Source organism: Daucus carota, chromosome 6, assembly GCF_001625215.2.
Source record: "Daucus carota subsp. sativus chromosome 6, DH1 v3.0, whole genome shotgun sequence".
Taxonomy (NCBI): domain Eukaryota; kingdom Viridiplantae; phylum Streptophyta; class Magnoliopsida; order Apiales; family Apiaceae; genus Daucus; species Daucus carota.
In genome coordinates, this window is record NC_030386.2 from 36876996 (window position 1) to 36895554 (window position 18559).

General features: G+C 34.5%; 3 protein-coding genes and 1 long non-coding RNA gene across 4 annotated transcripts; 3 read left to right on the plus strand and 1 right to left on the minus strand.

Annotated features, from left to right (window-relative positions):
• The first annotated feature begins 530 nt into the window (after positions 1-530).
• LOC108225182 (F-box protein At5g52880) lies at positions 531-5162 on the plus strand. Its single transcript, XM_017400005.2, has 6 exons — positions 531-826; positions 1557-1711; positions 2921-3008; positions 3221-3420; positions 4300-4448; positions 4630-5162. Exons 1-6 carry the CDS (start codon positions 645-647, stop codon positions 4756-4758), a joined length of 903 nt encoding a protein of 300 aa, XP_017255494.1. The 5' UTR covers positions 531-644; the 3' UTR covers positions 4759-5162.
• A 1341-nt stretch (positions 5163-6503) lies between these two features.
• On the minus strand, positions 6504-9065 carry LOC108192912 (reticulon-like protein B1). Its single transcript, XM_017359447.2, has 5 exons — positions 8723-9065; positions 7653-7833; positions 7429-7570; positions 7130-7199; positions 6504-7007 (listed from the first exon to the last, which is right to left on the minus strand). Exons 1-5 carry the CDS (start codon positions 8931-8933, stop codon positions 6838-6840), a joined length of 774 nt encoding a protein of 257 aa, XP_017214936.1. The 5' UTR covers positions 8934-9065; the 3' UTR covers positions 6504-6837.
• A 3332-nt stretch (positions 9066-12397) lies between these two features.
• Positions 12398-13472, plus strand: LOC108227090 (uncharacterized). The gene is made up of 4 exons (XR_010284476.1): positions 12398-12541; positions 12811-12865; positions 12966-13052; positions 13410-13472. It is a non-coding gene; the product is annotated as an uncharacterized LOC108227090 (long non-coding RNA).
• A 1200-nt stretch (positions 13473-14672) lies between these two features.
• Positions 14673-17290, plus strand: LOC108224927 (uncharacterized). The gene is made up of 2 exons (XM_064080211.1): positions 14673-15534; positions 15651-17290. The coding sequence occupies exons 1-2, from the start codon at positions 14673-14675 to the stop codon at positions 17288-17290; spliced, it is 2502 nt and encodes an 833-aa protein (XP_063936281.1).
• Positions 17291-18559: the final 1269 nt, after the last annotated feature.

Genomic DNA, 18559 nt, shown 5'->3' on the forward strand with positions numbered 1-18559 from the left:
ATTGGTGCTTAAAATATTATATAAATGTAGAAAATTAGTATAAAATAATTTAATTTATAATATATTATCAAATATCAAATATAATATTATAATTCCGTAGATTATTGGGTAATTTCAAAAAGCGTGAAAAACACTAAAAAGAATTTATAAATTAATAAAATTCAAAAAAAATCATGTACATCCGAATATCATTAAATTTTAGTGATCTCAAATATAATTGGATTTTTTTAAGTATAATTTAAAATTCTGACAAAATATCGTTCAATTTTTTTCAATAATTCAAATCCCTAATTAAATTTCTTAAATTCTGATATAATTTTTCTTTGAAACGAGTTCTTGATACATTTATTAAAATCTAAATCAGTATCCCATTCATTTAATAATTTTTTTCAGAATTCTAATCAAATATACCTATGCGAATATTTACATTATATTATTTTGTAAAAGTGTAACGAATAAAATAATACTTAATTTTCCTTAAAAAAAAAAAATACTTAATTTATTGATCCCGGTTTCATGAATCAGCAGCGCATCCACCTGCAATAATCACAAACCGTCACACACTCTTGTGTTCATCTCTTTGATCAACTCAATCACCTTCTTCTCCTCCTCCTCCTGTTAAGAACGAAAAAGGTAAAAAAAAAATGAAAGTATCAGATAGATACAAAAGCTTGAAATTAAGAGAATCAATGGGCAAAAGCCACCAATACTCCGTGGCTTGTAAAGAACTTTCCTCAATTCTCAGGCTCGCTTACTCCAAGCTCCCCAAATCTGTTCAGCGTCTCCTCTTCGACGACGTCGTTTTCGCCTTTCGAACTCTCCCCCTGTAAGTATCCCACTCCCCCTTTTTAATTCAAAGCTTAATTATGCCGTTTTTGTGTAAAGTTTTGATTTTATTTTTTTTGTTCTTGATGTGGTTTAGTGATTTTACGATGTGGGTTTGCTTTATATTGATGCTTTAATTAGAATTGATGTCGTGATTTCGGAACTTGCTGAGATGATTATTAGGTCTAAACTAGTGAGTTTTGCTCATCAGTGTAGGCTTGGTTCCTCTAGATTGACAAGGAATTAAAGATACATAATCAAAGTTACTGCAAAATATTACTGATTGAAGACGGAATGAACTTCACGACTCTATAATCAACTTAATTTTGCTTCAGATTGATTCACTTACAAAATTTAAGAAAGTGTGATTGAGAGTAGAAGAAACAACTACAGTTTAAAGTATTTTGTGCTTGTCGATATATAAGATCTTCTCCGTGATTCCTTTTTACTAGTATATATGTGTGATGCCACGGGGCCTTAATAGAGACAACCTCTCTTTGTATGAGAAGGCTAAGCACATAAAATTTGTGAATATCATACACTCCCCATTCCCTACTTACGAGTAACGAGTGGGATATAAGGTGTTTGGTTTATTATATAAATTTTTTAGACAGCGGGCAGAGTGGGATTTGTTGTGGAATATTTTGCAGTTTTGGTCCAAACATTTTTTTCTGAAGCCAAAAACGGCACAGGAAACAAAATGTAACATCTTTTAATGTTATTCCTTTCAGAATGGAGGCATCATCTGCCGTTGAAGCAGCTAATCTTCTCCTTCAGGCTGCAGATTCGGTATTGCCAAAGCAAAAAAAGGGTATGGCTGCAAAGGAGTTTAAGCTTGCGATGGTGGCTCACAAGAGGCGATGGAAAGGGATGCAGCAAGGAGAAGGTTCTCTTTTTCATTATCAAGTTTGTTGTGAAGTATAATGCATTTTTTGTGGCTGAAACTAACACATATTCATCTTGGTATCTCTGCTCTCTAATTTTCTCAAAGTAACTCTTTTTCCAGATAGTCACTACCATTACTGGAGTGTAGTAGTGTAAAATCCTAGAATAATTATCAAATATATAGCTCATCCTACATACTAATACATATAAATAGATGCATACTTAAAAATGGTTTCATAATTATTCCAACTTGAGACTTTATGAATTCTAATATGTAGAATAGTATCTCCATTTTTTTCCGCTTAGACAGAAAAATTAAACAATTTCGGGTTCAAATTTTAGTAATTTTTGAATAAACCCAAGTCACTCTGTCAGTTGTTAAAGTTTCGAAACCCGGGTTTCTTCATATTTTGATTCTGAATCGTCTCCAACAGACTAGCTAGATGAATATGTAGGTGATATTGAATGAATTAGGGATGAAGAATACAGTAAGGAAAGAAGAATTAATGAAAATGACATGGGAAGGGATTGCGAAAATAAGGGACTTAGTTAATTAGAAGGTAGTGGAAGTTAGAAATAATGTTTGAAATAAGAGATTATATAACAAGGTGGAAGTCGAGATAGGATCATAGGAATAATGACTAAAATCAGAGAAACAGATAGAATGTATGCCTCTATATTCGATTAATTTCTGTTAGTTAAGGGCAGCTGACAGTAGGCATTTTTTTCAAAATACTAATTTAAAAGTGGCCATCTTTATAGAGATAAATGAAACGTGGAACCAAACCGTGCAAAAGAGTGCATTTTTACTTAATTGTTTACTTCACTTATTTATTACAGAGGTAATTTGAAAGTGATTATCACGTTTTTATATCCAATAGAACACTAGAGCCATATTTGATAGACTGTTTTAAACTAGTAAATATACCGCTGGCTATTTGAACATCAACCTATTCCGTTTATTTTTGGAAACTTATAACCGTTGATTGGGTTCTCTATGCTTTTGGGTGTCATTTGTAGTTATCTTGAATAGAAAAGCTTAACATTGAAAACATAAAGTTGCCCTTGTTATTGGATACCAAATTGTTTGAATACAATTTATTTGTATTCAAGGTAGAGTAGGAGAAAATATTAAATATTTCATTTACAATTAATAAAAAAATAAGGATTTTTTTTTTTGCTTAATCTATTATGTATGGTTCTATTTCAGGTATGGCCCAGCTTCCTGAGGATGTGCTTCTGCACATCTTTAGTTATTTAGATTTGCGATCTTTAGTTTCAGCTGCATCAGTCAGCAGGTATTTCCTTCTCTGCAACATTTGCTGTTTAACTCTGATTCATGGTTGCAGTATATTTTATAATCTATTGTCGCTGTTACCCATTTCTTTTTATATAATGCATACTAACACCCACAGTAGTTTGAAAACAAAGCTCTGGTCACTTATATAACTAAAGCAGTAACAGAATTCTCAGGTGCCAGCATAACCCACTTTAAATATTTTATTTGTAGATCGTGGAATGTGGCAGCAAGAGACAACAAATTATGGCAGTTGCAATATTCTATTTTCTTTGCTGATTCAGATAATCTTTATGAGATCAAGATACTTCAAACAAAAACAAGACAGGCTGAGACGAAGCTTATATATGTACAGACTGATGTTACAAGAGCTGGCTTTAGTTGGAGAGAAGCATTTAAAAAAGATTATAAAGGTAGGTTTTCTTCTGCTTCATAATTGAGTAAGTTCTTTCCATTCTTGGTTTGCAGCGTGTATATTAAAACCTTTACCCTCACTTTAATTTGTCACATAACTATACCAGATAGACATGCAACTTTGTAACATGATATCACGCACATCGAGGCTCACTGTCTTCGCATAGCGCAAGGCAGGCCAACTTGATAGAGGTGTGAGCCTTGCCTGCTGAGACACAGGCTGGGCGCCTCATTAAAGTGGAGCCCATTTTGACCATCTTATTGTAATCTACATATTTTTATTGCGGTACATTACGTATTCAATTATTTTTATTGCAGTACAATACATATTCAAAAGTTTGTCGATAATTTATCTGATAGAAATTTACCTCTTAAATAGGACTACAAAATCATGTTGGCAAAAAAAAAGGACTACAAAATCATGTTGGCAAAAAAAAGGACTACAAAATCATACTTTAGTTTGAGTACTTTTGAGCAGGAATTCATTATTATTGTTTGTTAATTGTTACCTTAAATAAATTCATTCAGTTTATGTTCTCATTCCTTTTGTATTTTTGGAATACTATCTTATTTGGATCAAATTGTTATTCATCATGTTTATACTATGGTTTTTTTTATTCATTTTTGTTATGTAGTAACTTGTTAACCTGTTCTGCATCACCACTGATGATTTACCGTAGTAATTTAGCATAAATAAGTGTACTCTAATTTCCTACAGCACTGTCTTATACCTAAGAGAAAAATATTATCTCTGCTGCACAAATGACTTCCTTACAACTAAATGATGCTGTCTTCACTTAATTGCTCAGTAAGAAGAAATCACTTTTTACAAAATGTTCCCTGATAAGATAATCATATTTTTGATTGTTTAATTCCAGGCTATTTTTCCAAGATATTTAACGCATCGTCAAGGGGTTACTGTAAGCACTGCAATACTATAATGTGGCTTAATGACATGGAGTGTACTACAAAACGTTGTAGATTGAGTTGTGGAAATCACCAAATCAAGCCTGTATTAAATCAGAAGGTAACTTATGTAGTTGTATGAGAACTTTGGGTGCTAAAAAATTTGTTACATTCTGGTTTTTCGATCGGTTATGCACTTATGCTTTCTTTTTCTAAAAGCTTGACATATATCCGCTTTTAATTTTGACCTACTGAATGTTGAAGTCTCCTGAATACACTGACCCTTGTATCTGATTTTCCAGATTGTGAACTACGTGACAGAGGGCTCTCTGGATGGCTCTGGTCGTCTGTACATAGTATCTTCTGACAGTGATAGTGATTCGGAGGAAGGGTCTCCCTCACTCTGGAATTATTCTTTTTCGAATAATTAGGCTTATATGCCTTACAAATGAGTATCGTGCTAATACTTCTCGGGGGTGAGCGGGAGTCGAACCCATATACCCGAGAACAGAGAGCGAGAGTGGAACTCAGATACCCCGAGACAATAGAGGATAAACCCACCACTTGGGCTATTCAATCGTGCTCTTCTTAGTGTATAGAAACCTTTCAAAAGGTTCGGTGTTGTTTTTATATATATATAATATGACTTGTCTACTTATAGTGCCCACTTAGAGGAAATGACTCTCTCTGCTTACGCCAAGGCTTATCCCATTGTGCTGGAGAAAGTAGTTTATAATCTCAGAACTAATGAGATTTACCATTTAGCTGAATTGTTTTTGGGTAAATATAGAGTTGGAATGTATATGGTTTTACATGACAAGGTTTTTTTAGTGGTTGTCTGATCTTGTAGGCTGCAGTTGTGGAATATAGTTAACAGTTAATTAAGTTACAAAATCATTATACTTGAAAATGGATGGGAAGCACATTTCAGTAAATTCAGTTTTACTGAGGAAAAAGCAGCCGGTAAAGAGCCGAGCTGTGTTTGAAAAGTGCCAGGCTCGAGTTCGACTAAATAGTTTGCACTCGAGTTGTCTTCACAGAATTTAGAACTCGAACTTGGCCCCCTGACTATTGAAATAGCTTGAGCTTGGTTTAATTAGTTTCGAACTGAACATAAATATTTTTAGAGCCACCTGCATTAACTAGATACAAAAATTATGAAAATTCTTCTCTGGTGGGCTTAACTCTTGATATTTTATAAGTGTTCTTCTATTCGTGATCTCAAATCATATCAATAATTTGTTCAACAAAATTGCTGTAATTTATCAACCAAATTCTAGAAATAGAATTAAAATATAAGAACAATTGTTTGAAATTTATCAAACAGAATTCTAAAGAATAAATTTGAAATACAAAAATACGAGTTTGACATATGATAATAGCATCACTAATACTCATAGACACGCAAAAAATGTAATAGACAACGGAACATGTTGGAATTCGATAATTATAAAAAAAAAGAAGTTGATAAATATAATTAATAATACTTAAATTCATTTTCAATATTATAAGAAGACCGAGCAAGTCAACATCTCGTTCTGATACACATATATGATATTAATTAATTCTATCTTTTATAAAATGTTATTTTTAAATATATGTACAAGTAAACAATCTCAACCAATTTACAACAAAATATTAGTTCTCGAATTTATTTTAAATAAATTTGGTCAGCAACTTCTAAAATCAATATAATCGAGTTGGAGTTTCTAAATTAATCTTAACATAACCACCCCACTATGAAGTTTGATACAGTGTGTGTATATATATATACACACACACTGTATCAAAAATAGTGGGGTGGTTATGTTAAGATTAATTTAGAAATTCCAACTCAATATAACAAAAAATTGTTAACTAGTTTGAACATTATATATATGAATTTCAATAATACTTTTTATAACTAAGTCTTGTCATGAAAATGATTTTATATTTAAATTATTATCATAGAAAAGTACAAATATGAGAATAAAAGTACTTTATAATAGAAAAAAATTAATTTTTTAATAATAAAAATAATTTACACACATAATAATGTCTTGGCAACCCTAACATTTTATTGCACCACCATTAAAATATTCATTTCTTCCAAATACCTTAAATTTATCATTTTAAGACATTATTAACTTGCTCAAAATGGGGTTTAAGGGCCAGCACAGCCCAGCACCAGATCAAATAATTAAAGGAACCCTTTCTTTTCCATACTCAAATCGTAACTATTACAAAACATATAAAATATTGATGGGTCGATAATGAATAAGCTAGCACATCAAAATCAAATCAATCTAAACTAACACGCCTGAGGAATGTTTAGTGATAAACTGATACCCAAAACTTAACCACCTCATAAAACACAATAATCATGTTGTAAAATATGGAACCCAGACGTACTACCTTCGAATAATAACTACTAAAAACAAGGGTCCCAGCTGATGAAAAAAGTGAGCAACAGCTTCAGTCATATAGCTACACCACTTATCAATGAAAAACTAGAGACCTTGTCTGCCTCTCTACAAGAACTTTTTGTCTTTCAATGGCCCTCGAGGAATCTTGCTTAAAACCTTCACATTGAATACAGCATACTGCTTCTTAATCTCAGCTTCTGCCTTTTCAGCGAAAGCATCAACCTTGTCTTCGTACTTCTCATAAAGCAGAGGAATAGTATGCAGCAACACAAAAGCTGGTTTCAGAACAAGGAAAATGTCAATGAAAAAAATTAGAAAGGTAATAAGTAATAACATGCGACAAAAATACTGCAACTTCTAGAAGCTTTATCACAAACATTTGAACCAGTGTGCTTACATATGTAGAACAAGGTCAAGAAATTCCAGTAACTCCCGAGAATCGAAAAGAACCATAAACCAGCAATCACCTGGTTCCAAACCATAATGAGTATTGGCCGATCAGCAAAACATAATTAACTCCATCGTGACAGCAAATATTGATATGCATGCTCAAAGAATAGAACGCTGCCTATTTTAATTTGAAAAATGGCGGGGCACATTCCCGCCAGTATTATTCAGTGACTAACATGCTATCCAATCAAACAGGCACCATTTGTAATCTTAAAACAATAAATGGTAATAAAGAGTAGAGCATACTGCAAGAAACTTCTTCAAGTCTTTCCCTGCCGCAATGTCACGGAATATTGCAAGAGCTCTGTTGACTTCAATTCTAAGGGCACCTGCTACACCCAAGACAAGATCTTCAGGAAGAATAGCTTCTGGAAATTTGGGGGGAGACCTGATCGAGCAAAGAAGTTATTACAGGGGGTAATTTAACTTGGTTTTGGAACAAAACAGAAAAAGACATTTATTTAGCTTACTTGTTGATAAAGGTGGATGCATTTGACCAAAGGAAGAGGACTGCCAAAGCCAGTATAAGGACATGGCATACTAATGTTAGCAAATGATACTCCAGCAATTCAAAAAACACCCAAATAGCAGTGGCAAAACCAAGCACCCCAGCAGAAATCTTCTTGTTTCTCCAGAGGAAGATATCAGCAGCTGTTTATATGACATCTTAGTAAACCGTGACACAGAAGGGCTCTGAATATTAAAACTATTAAATAAATCATATCACACTAAAGCACATTACATTACACTAAAAGTCATTTTAATATCCATGAAATGCTTTGAATAATTAGGAACATGCACACTAATAAATGACATTCAAACATGTCTAACCAATATGCTTAAACCATTATCCTTAACCCCATAGTAAACCATGCACTAGAGCATAAGCTAGAGACTAGAGTACACCTGCACCAGTATTGATCCGGAAAATCATATACCCTCAGTTAATGAGGAAACGTATTAACCATCACATTCAACTTTTCCCCTATTTCACCAAATGGCAGTGACTGATCAGTTACATTTTGCATATAAAGCCTAATCTCGCTTTAAAACCATGACCAAACCAAACATGCTCGACCCCGATGTATATAATAGTAAATATTGTTTCTACATTTAAAACAGCATCTATCGCAGTAACAACATATCAATAAGATAACGAGATAATTTTACACTACTCATGTCAAATTGTCAACACAGTCTTCTACCAGGTAATAATTACCAATAAGAGCTTATACAACCAATCAATTAAGCACTCGAGATCATGACAGTAAACAAAATTCCTTTCTTAAAACATATGAACCCAAACATAGATCTAACACAACAAACAAACTAAATCCACTAATAATACATCTCACATCTGAAGCTTAACACATTAAATAAAACTCACTTTATTACAAAAACTACAAGATTAATTCAAATCTACGTAGATCTACAATTAATGAATCAAATTGCATACACAAGACAACGCATACACATATATATTTAGGGAGCTGGAGGGAGAGAGGGGGGGGAGAGGGAGAGAGAGAGAGAGAGAGATTACGTTTGCCGCCACCAAGGACCTTATGAATAGGCTTCTCTCTCCCAAGAATCCGATACACCTTGTTCTTCACGGCCTCGACTGTTGACTCCTTCTCGCTACTCTTCTTCTTCTCATCATCAGAATCCGAGGAATCGTCACCGTGCAACTTCTCAGTGATCTTCTCAATCAGCGATTCAGCCTTGGGCTCCACTTCTCCGGCGTGATCTGCCATCGAGATCTCCGATTAAATGTCGCAAATATCGAGGTGAGTGACGGCGTTTGTGAGTAAAAGAGTATTCAAGTGAAATGAGAGTGAGGGTTTGTGTGGGAGATTTATTAGGGGAGCTATTGACGGAAAGTTCTGGAATTGACGCCGTTTACTCTTGTCAATGACTTTTGTGTGACGGGTTTGGTTAATTGCTACATACGTGGTGGGCTGGGATTGGCTTAGGTTGATTGTCGTGGGCCTTCAAATGGGTTGTATTGTTGTGTGACATTTGGAGCTGTTTGGGCCGGTCCTTTCTCAGACCTAACTAATCTTCTTGTGTCTTAGTATGACATTATTTAATCAGAATATTGTCGATATCTTGTTGTGAAAAATAAATGGCACCGATTCAATTAAGAGCAATGCTAGGGACCCCAAAAATTTTCCCCAAATTATTTTCTCAAATGACGTGGCAAACACATGGTGGAATTTGGTTGGGTGGTTTATGTGCATACAGGGGGTCCCATTATTTATTAGTATGAGTATAACCAATCACAACTTGCCATATAGATTTGAGAAAAAAATTTGGGAACAAAATTTGGGGTACTTAGCAATTTCCTTCAATTAATTTAGTGGTTGACTATCAATCGTAAGCCCTGGACCGTTTAAAAACCTGATCAATTCTTAGAATTTGAAATGTGCAACTTTGTTGTTTACTAAACAAATCCAACTCATTTGAGAAAAATATTTGAAAATTACGATGTATTTATGAATATTCAAACTCGAACCCCGAACGAGATTCATGCTTATTCGACCTGAAATCCGAGTTTGTGCGGGATGTGGCATCTAGATTCTAGACACAAGTAAGAAAGTAGAAGGTGCAGAGAAGAAAATGTTGAGCAGTGAGTGAAAATGAACAGGAGGAATCCAGAGATACCTCTAACTTTTTCTCTACCTGCCGCCCATGTCCTGTATTGGCCAACTTTTTCGTCGACCACCTACTTGTGGGGTTGTATTTTAACAAGACTCTTGTACTCCCCCTCTTTAAATCACTTTAAGTGAATTGTAGCAGTACCTTATTGAATAGATCTCAGGGCGTGACCACATGAAATATCTTCCGTTAGAGTTTCATATTTAACCGATTAAATAATGGTTTAGGCTTAAAAATTAATCGCTAATTTGTTAAATTGGTCCATAATACAATAATGATATATGGTCCACATTTTCATTCCTTCTCTCATTATTTTCATATAATAATGATATATGGTCCATATTTTCGTTAGAGTTCTTTCTTTCCTTCTCTCATTATTTTATAATATTTTCATATTATTTGGTACATATATTAAGATGTATATGAAATATATTTGCATAATCTATTTTAAATATTAAATTTTTATTAAAAATTTAATATAACTTATAAAATTACTGTACAATTTATATGAGTATTGTCAAGTCCCCCCTACTTAAGACAAACTACGGGAGAGAGGGGAGGGAGTACAATTTTTTTGATTTACTGTAACATTTTCCCCTAAAATCACATGAGTACGACCCGAGCTTAACCATAAACTAGTTATGTATCAAAACTGTGAGCCTGTGACATGTTTACAGTTCAGACACAGAGACTACAAGGACCAATGGGCCAGAAGGGTTCATCCCCTATGCTAGTGACATCATGAAGATATTTTTAAATATAGGGTGTGTATGGCGGGTTCTGAGTTTATAAGTAAAAGCACCTATTCATACTGTTTGTGTAAAATTTAAGAATTACTTATAAGAAATTGAAAATATTGGGACCGTTTGAGTAAACTTAAAAAAAGTGATTTATTGATTAAAATAAAACAGTGGATTAGAAGTGAAAAGAAAATAAGTGAATAAATTGTTTAGAAAAGAAGTAGAAACTCAGAGTGAAAAACTAACATTCTCAACTTATTAAAAAGACTTCTACTTATTTACATAAAAACGGGGTAAGAAAAGAGAAAATTAAAAACAGTTTCTGCTTATCTTAAACAAACGGGCACATGAGCTTTTATTTCATGATTTTTGCTTTTTTACCAAACCACCTTATTTATTTATAGATCATAAATTGTTTTCAACTTATGAGTACTTCACTTATTTTAAGCAGGAACTTAAACAATCCCCGATGTTCGGCGAAACCAAATATGAGAAAGGTTAACGAAAGCATTACTAGTGGTACTAAAGAATGTCATGGTCACACCCTAAAAGTACATCTGAGATCTAAGGAGCCACCAACTCCAAATGATTCTTTCTGACGGGGTATTTAAACTATGAGGGTACAGGGTACTTCCCACTTCAATCTTTCTAAATACAGCATTAGTGTTGTAAAAAGTAAAGATCACACTGAATTGATAAAATCATGAAATAAAAATTAATTAAATATTAGTAGTATTGATCAAGAATTAATCAGATGATTAGTTGAATAATCAGAGATTTATTCAATTCTACCAACAATGAAACAGGGATTAATTTGTTATTAATTATGATTAATCACATAGAACATAGCTAAATATTAATTAATCAATTTTATAGTGTATTGTTAATTAAAAATTTGTACTATATGTTTTAGTGATTGAATATACTAATAACAGATAATTATTAAACTTTACATCATTTTTATTTCTGAGGGAAAGTTTATTTCAACAATTTCTTGTGATATCCTTGTTATATGAAAATTTTGGTCAATTATTTATTCTTGAATTAGAAGGCCTATATTGCTGGGTTAACTTTAGAGCTAATGGGCCTCCGGCCCTGCACATCAAACCAGTAAGTTATGTTTTTCCCTTGGCTAAATATTTTGACAAATGGGCTGATCCTAAAAGGTATTCTCAAAGTATGGGCTGAGAAAGTTTCTGAGTTGAAAAACTGAGAAGAGAAGAAGTTTATAAATTCTCCCCTCAAGTGTACTCCTATGTTCCTATGAGAGGGGAGGAAAAAAGGAGTAATTGTTGCTAAATTAATGTAATTTAATTTTTTCTTATACTGCTAGTTTCACAGATCATACAAGTTAAATCATTCGAGATATCATTATAATTTCAGAGCACATCAATTATGATACTGCTAGTTTCACATTTTATTTAGTTTTATATGTTAAATAAGTATGCCATTATAATTTCACAACACATTAGCTAGCAGTTAATATTCGATTTATAGTATTCATATTGATAAATTTTGATGAAAAATCGTGATTTTGAATTCTGATATCATATTAATTAACTAATTTTTCTGAAATGTTGGAGAAAGATTTATCACAATCATATAATCATGTTATATTTTAACAACTTATCCCTCTAAATAATAAATCCTGTTACATAAAATGCCTCTTTTTTCCATGGACTACCCCAAAACTTCACATGTAATTACACAATATGCCACCGGAAAACTCCTACGCATGCCACACTTACTACTACATTATTATTTTAAAATTAAAAGCTTTAAAAGCTTTCTAACATATCACGTGTCACGTGTCCTAACTTTCCTAAATTATACTAACATTCCTCACCCTCTTTCTCTTCCACAGGATGAGTCCTTCCTGTTTGAAGATAAGCTGCAGAGTCTAGCTTCGAAAACCGTTCAGGGATGCTACAAGAAGAATGAATTTGTCCTGTGCGTGTTAAAGTGTAAGTCAATCCTTTCTCCTACTGCAGAATAACACCAAAATCGTACACAGTTTTCAACTTATGGACTGGAATTTCATTTCAAATCTCGATATTCAATTTCAAATTTTAGACAGAGCTTATATTGTGTTTTGTTGAGAACTGGTTCCACAAGAATACAAGAACATTTTTCAATTGAAGCTTTGGAGGATGAAAGAGGTTTCTGTGCATAAGAACTGCTTAAATATATATCTCCTTTGCATAGAATTCATGATTTTGTGTTTTCATCTCAGGTTAATTACAATCATCTCAACCTAGATAATTTCAGTTCATTTAAATCTGAATTCGGTATGTTCTCTACCATTTTTTTGTGTATTGAATATCCTGATAGTATGGTATTGTTTCTTTGTTTTTTTGGTTTAACAAATAATGCTTTCCAACACATTAGGAAGCACTACAGGAAGAAGGAGGAAAGCTGAGCCTCCTAAACCAGACAAAGAGAATGTGGCACCTGTTCAGATTAATACTCTATCAGGTCCATTCTTAATAGAACTTTTCAGCTTATGTTGTTAAGAAGGAAATACAATGTTTGTTGTGAATCAAAATCTGTGGGTTTGTTGTTTGGATTCTATAAAATGTCATGTTATATTTTAAAAAATCTGTGGGTTTGTTGTTTGGATTCTATTAAATGAAATGTTATATTTTAAATATCCAGACATGGTGCGTACAAGTTTTCATTTATGGTGGTTGTAGAGAAAATATAGAAGTTTGTTGGTTGATAATATGTTGGTTTGTTGTTTTGGTTTCATGAACTCTGCTATCATTTGACACTACTTAGGCATCCATAATAGAACTGTTTGTTGTTGGGGTTTTAACATAACTTTTACTCTAGGCTCTGGCACTCTCAATTCTACACAGAATGCAGGGATTCATACTGCTACTACTACCACTCCACATTATTAGACAATGCCTATTAATTTCTAAGCTGTTAATTGTTTTGTTGCCTGTTAGTTGTTTTTTATCTCTTATCTATGTGTAAAGAGGATTCTGATACCTCTTCTCTGGAATAATTAACTATTTAAACATAATTAACTACTTCATTCTTTCAGGTAATACCCCTCGCTTGGGTGGAAGACTGTACCAGCAATACATCGTGGATGCATTTTCCGCCATTGAACAGTCGCGCCTTTGGTGGTTTCGTACACACCAGACCACTCTCCGTAATGATTTATACAGCAACATTCAAAAGAGCATACGAGATGGTCATCAAGATACTTCTTCTGTTGGGAAAGGTTTCATTTTGCCCGCTAGCTTTCTTGGTTCGAAGAGATACATGCAACAAAATTTCCAGGATGCACTTGCTATTTGTCGCTACATTGGTCACCCGGACATTTTTTTGACTATGACATGTAATAGTGCTTGGGATGAAATCAAAGAAATGATGAAGCTATATCCGGGTTGCATGGCTGTTGACTCCCCCGATGTCATTGCACGCGTGTTCAAACTGAAGTTAGATCAGATAGTGGAGGACATCAAAAACAAACATTATTTTGGTACATGTATTGCAAGTAAGTATGCTATCTCCTCTAAGTCAACTGCATATGAATGTCCACTTCCATATCATATTAATTTAGTTTTATCACAATATTTGTAGTTATGTATGTCATAGAATTCCAAAAACGTGGACTACCTCACGTCCATATGCTAATATGGCTCGACGCTGCTTCGAAGAGGAAACTCAATGATGATGTTGATAGTTTTGTAAGTGCTGAAATACCTGATCCAATAAAAGATCCAGTTGGTTATGCAGCTGTTTCCTCATTTATGATCCACGGCCCTTGTGGTTTCCAAAGGAAAAATTCCCCCTGTATGAAGGATTCAAAGTGTACGAAATACTTTCCAAAGAAGTAAGCTGTTCAATAACAGCCCATCACTCTTTTTTTAATGCATAATTTCCCATAATTTGCTTCTGACTACAAATCCACATTCTCTATTTGATTTTAGGTATTGTCCGGAGACATATTTTGATCAATCGGGATTCCCTGTCTACAAAAGGCGCGACACTAAAATTACTGTCCGGAAGAACAATGTGGATCTTGATAATCAATTTGTCGTGCCTTACAACCGTGATCTCCTGGTCAAATATCAATGTCATATGAACATTGAAATTTGTTGCCACGCACGAACTCTCAAGTACTTATTCAAGTACTGCCTCAAAGGACATGATCGTGCTACTGTCGAATTGTCAACCAAGAAGAAGCAAGACACTGATGACTCCAAGCCTATCGATGAGATTCAATCTTACTTTGACGGGAGATACATATGTGGATGTGAGGCTGCGTATAGAATTTTTGGATTTGATATACATTATCGATCCGTGTCTGTCCATCGCCTCTCATTTCATTTACCAGGCAATAAAAACTGCACTTTCAAGGAAGATGAGAATCTGCAAAAAGTTGTGCAGCGTGAAAAATGGAAACTCAGTCAACTTGAGGCTTTCTTCAAACTAAACAAGGATGATCCATCTGCTAGGAAATACACTTATGATGAGATTCCACAACATTATGTGTGGAATGAAACTGATCATGTCTGGACAGTGAGGAAGAGAGGCCAGCAAATCGGACGTTTGTTGTATACACATCATAATTCTGGAGAGATTTGGTATCTCAGGTTGTTACTGACCAAGGTTAGAGGTCCAACTTCTTTCAATGCTCTTAAAACTGTACATGGTGTGGTTTACAACACTTTTAAAGATGCGTGTAGAAAACTGGGATTGCTTGACGATGACAATGAATGGGACGAAGTAATGGATGAGTGTGCCAAGTGTGGATTTCCTCCTCAAATAAGAGAGCTTTTTGTTCATATCATGATCAACTGTCAAGTGACTGACCTAGGAAGTTTGTGGACAAAGCACTGGAAACACATGGTCGATGATATCATTCTTCGTAAGAGACAGCAATCTGGTAATACAAACACTAATTTCAGTGACAAGCAACTACAATTTTATGCATTAGCAGGTACTATTTTTGGTAGCCTCATCAAAAGTTTTCTAATATTCACTCCTGATTAGTACTGACATTTACATATTTTTCTTAACTCTGTTCAAACTCTAATGATCTGTTGTATTTTTCAGAAATAGACAAGATCCTAAGAACGATTGGAAAATGTTTGAAGCAATTCAGCCAATTGCCACAGCCACCAGTGAGCTATATTCAAACTGATGCAAACAATTTGATTGTTGATGAAACCAGTTACGACATAGAGGAAATGGAGAGAGAGTTTCTCAAACTTCATTCAAATTGCAACCCTGAACAACTATCAGTCTATGATGCCGTTTTTCAATCTGTGACCGAAAACAAAGGAGGTGTTTTCTTTGTTTATGGGAGCGGCGGCTGTGGTAAGACATATGTTTGGAAGACTCTAATTTACAAGTTGAGATCACAGGGAAAGATTGTTCTGCCAGTGGCTTCCTCGGGTATCGCAGCTACCTTAATGCCTGGAGGAAGGACAGCCCACTCCCGTTTCAAGATCCCAATTGTATTGGATGAATATTCCTCATGTGCAATAAATCTGAATTCGGATATTGCTAATCTAATCAAGTGCACGAGTCTGATTATATGGGACGAGGCTCCCATGCAACACAGGTACGCATTTGAATGTCTAGACCGATCACTGAGAGACATAATGAAAACTCTTAATCCGGACAATTTCAACAAGCCGTTTGGAGGTATCACCGTTCTACTCGGTGGAGATTTTCGGCAGATATTGCCAGTCATCAACATGGGAGGTCGTGCTGACATTGTGGCTGCATGCATAACTCGGTCAAGAATATGGAAAGAGGCAATCATTTTCATCTTAAAGCAAAACATGAGACTTAACCAAGGACAGAATGCTGAGGAAAAGGAGAATTTACGCAAGTTTGCTGAATGGGTACTTCAAATCGGTGATGGCAAGTTATCTCCTCCAACTGATGAATTAAGTGTTGTTGATGAAGATTCAATCATGATTCCAGCAGATTTTTGTGATCCAGAAACTGAAAACTCTGTTAAAAATATGATTGAGTGGACGTATCCCAGTTTTACCACAAACTTTCAAAATCCTGCTTATCTTAGTGAGAGAGCAATATTGACGCCGACCAATGTCACTGTTGCTCACTTGAATTCCAATATTGTTGAGACAATTCCGGGAGATCAAGCTTCTTACTATAGTGTTGACAGAGCGGAGGATTTTGGTGGCAGCGATTCTGATCTTAGTTTTGCATTCCCCCCTGAATATATCAACTCATACAATATTCCAGGTCTTCCGCATCATGAACTGAAACTAAAGGTTGGCGTGGCTGTTATGTTAATGCGAAACTTAAACCAGACGCTTGGACTGTGCAACGGGACCAGAATGATGATCACAAAGTGCCTGAAGCATTGTGTTCAGTGTGAGGTAATATGTGGAGCATTTGCAGGTACGAAACACTTTATTCCAAGGATGGAACTCTTTCCAACCGAAACCAAGCTACCGTTCAAGCTGATTCGCAAGCAAATGCCGCTGCAAATTTGTTATTCCATGACGATCAACAAAGCTCAAGGACAGTCTCTACAAAGAGTTGGTCTTTATCTTCCGAAGTCAGTTTTTACACACGGACAAATGTACGTGGCTGTAAGTCGGGTTACCTCGCCTGAAGGTTTGAAGATGTTCATTGATTCTGATCATGGTGTTCCAACTAATGTTACCAGAAATGTAGTCTACCAAGAAGTTTTCTACAATCTCCCTAAGCTGTAATCTAAGCTGTTCTTTGCAAATTAGAATTTTATATCCTAAGTATTGAATGTTAAGACATGATTTATTAGACAATCCAAGACAAGGCTTATTAGACAATGCCTATTAATTTCTAAGCTGTTAATTGTTTTGTTGGCTGTTAGTTGTTGTTTATCTCTTATCTAAATGTAAAGATGACTCACCCTCTCCAAATTCTGTTACAGAGGATTGTAGTCCCAGGAGACAAGTTCTTTGTCTAACAAATGAAGGAGTAGAATTCCTCCATACAAAAACAAGGCACCACCAGACAATTGATCCAGTGTATAGATAATCTTCTTCACCTAATGTTACTTGAAATTTTTCTGTAAAATTTATATTCGAAATGTCTCTGTCAAATTTAAAATGATTCGACCAAACTGCATTAAAAAACAATGTGGAGGAGATAGTACATCTCAATACATACAGTCTGTATTCTTCCAGTCAAACTTCCTAATATGGAAAGCAATGACCACATAAACATGCACACTCCTTTTCAGGACATGTACTATAGTACTCATTTTTGACATGTAGTACTTCTTTTCATCAAAGTAGTGTTCCTCGGTTTTAGATTATTAAAATCTTATATCTTTCTTCCGATTTACACATTACATCTGATCTTCCCCACATCATAAAGACCCCCATCAGTTATTACACATCTTATAGTCTTCATTCTTCATTACACCTACCAGATCTGAGATCCCACCAAGGTATGCACATCTATTTCAAAGACTACCAACATTGTAGAACTTATAGCTAGCTGTAACTCACAACTGTACTAACTACATACTCATATTTATTACATTTCAGATCTAGGCATCAAGATGATGTTTAACAAATTCCAGAAGCTGCAGAATCTTCACACAGACAAAACTGAATGGACCATACGCGCTCGAGCTCAGTCCATCTGGGAGGGGATTAATCGTGCAACTAATGAATTTAAAGGACTGAATGTCATGTTAATTGATGATTCGGTAACAACAGAATACAATATCTATTTATACCCTCATTTATGTGTTCATTCCTATTGTATGCTAAGCTATAACTATGTTTTGCCTGTAGAGTACTCGAATTCATGCTTTTTTGAATGCAAAGATATCTGATTTTTTCAAAGAAGATCTGAAGGAAGGCAACATCTATCGTATATCTAATTTTCATGTCAAAAAGTATGAAGGACCCGAAAAGAATAGGGTAGTTCGAAATGAGAAACACATATACTTTGACAACTACACAAAATTGGTTGCAGAGAAAACAAAT

Excerpts from the sequence above, each read along its gene's own strand:
- LOC108225182 (XM_017400005.2), top strand. The coding sequence starts at position 645 with ATGAAAGTATCAGATAGATACAAAAGCTTGAAATTAAGAGAATCAATG. Across the intron at positions 827-1,556 it reads GCCTTTCGAACTCTCCCCCT|AATGGAGGCATCATCTGCCG; the intron begins GTAAGTATCCCA and ends TATTCCTTTCAG. Across the intron at positions 1,712-2,920 it reads AGGGATGCAGCAAGGAGAAG|GTATGGCCCAGCTTCCTGAG; the intron begins GTTCTCTTTTTC and ends GTTCTATTTCAG.
- LOC108192912 (XM_017359447.2), bottom strand. The coding sequence starts at position 8,933 with ATGGCAGATCACGCCGGAGAAGTGGAGCCCAAGGCTGAATCGCTGATT. Across the intron at positions 7,834-8,722 it reads GGTCCTTGGTGGCGGCAAAC|CTGCTGATATCTTCCTCTGG; the intron begins GTAATCTCTCTC and ends TCATATAAACAG. Across the intron at positions 7,008-7,129 it reads CTTGACCTTGTTCTACATAT|CTTTTGTGTTGCTGCATACT; the intron begins GTAAGCACACTG and ends TTCTGAAACCAG.
- LOC108224927 (XM_064080211.1), top strand. The coding sequence starts at position 14,673 with ATGAACATTGAAATTTGTTGCCACGCACGAACTCTCAAGTACTTATTC. Across the intron at positions 15,535-15,650 it reads ACAATTTTATGCATTAGCAG|AAATAGACAAGATCCTAAGA; the intron begins GTACTATTTTTG and ends TGTATTTTTCAG.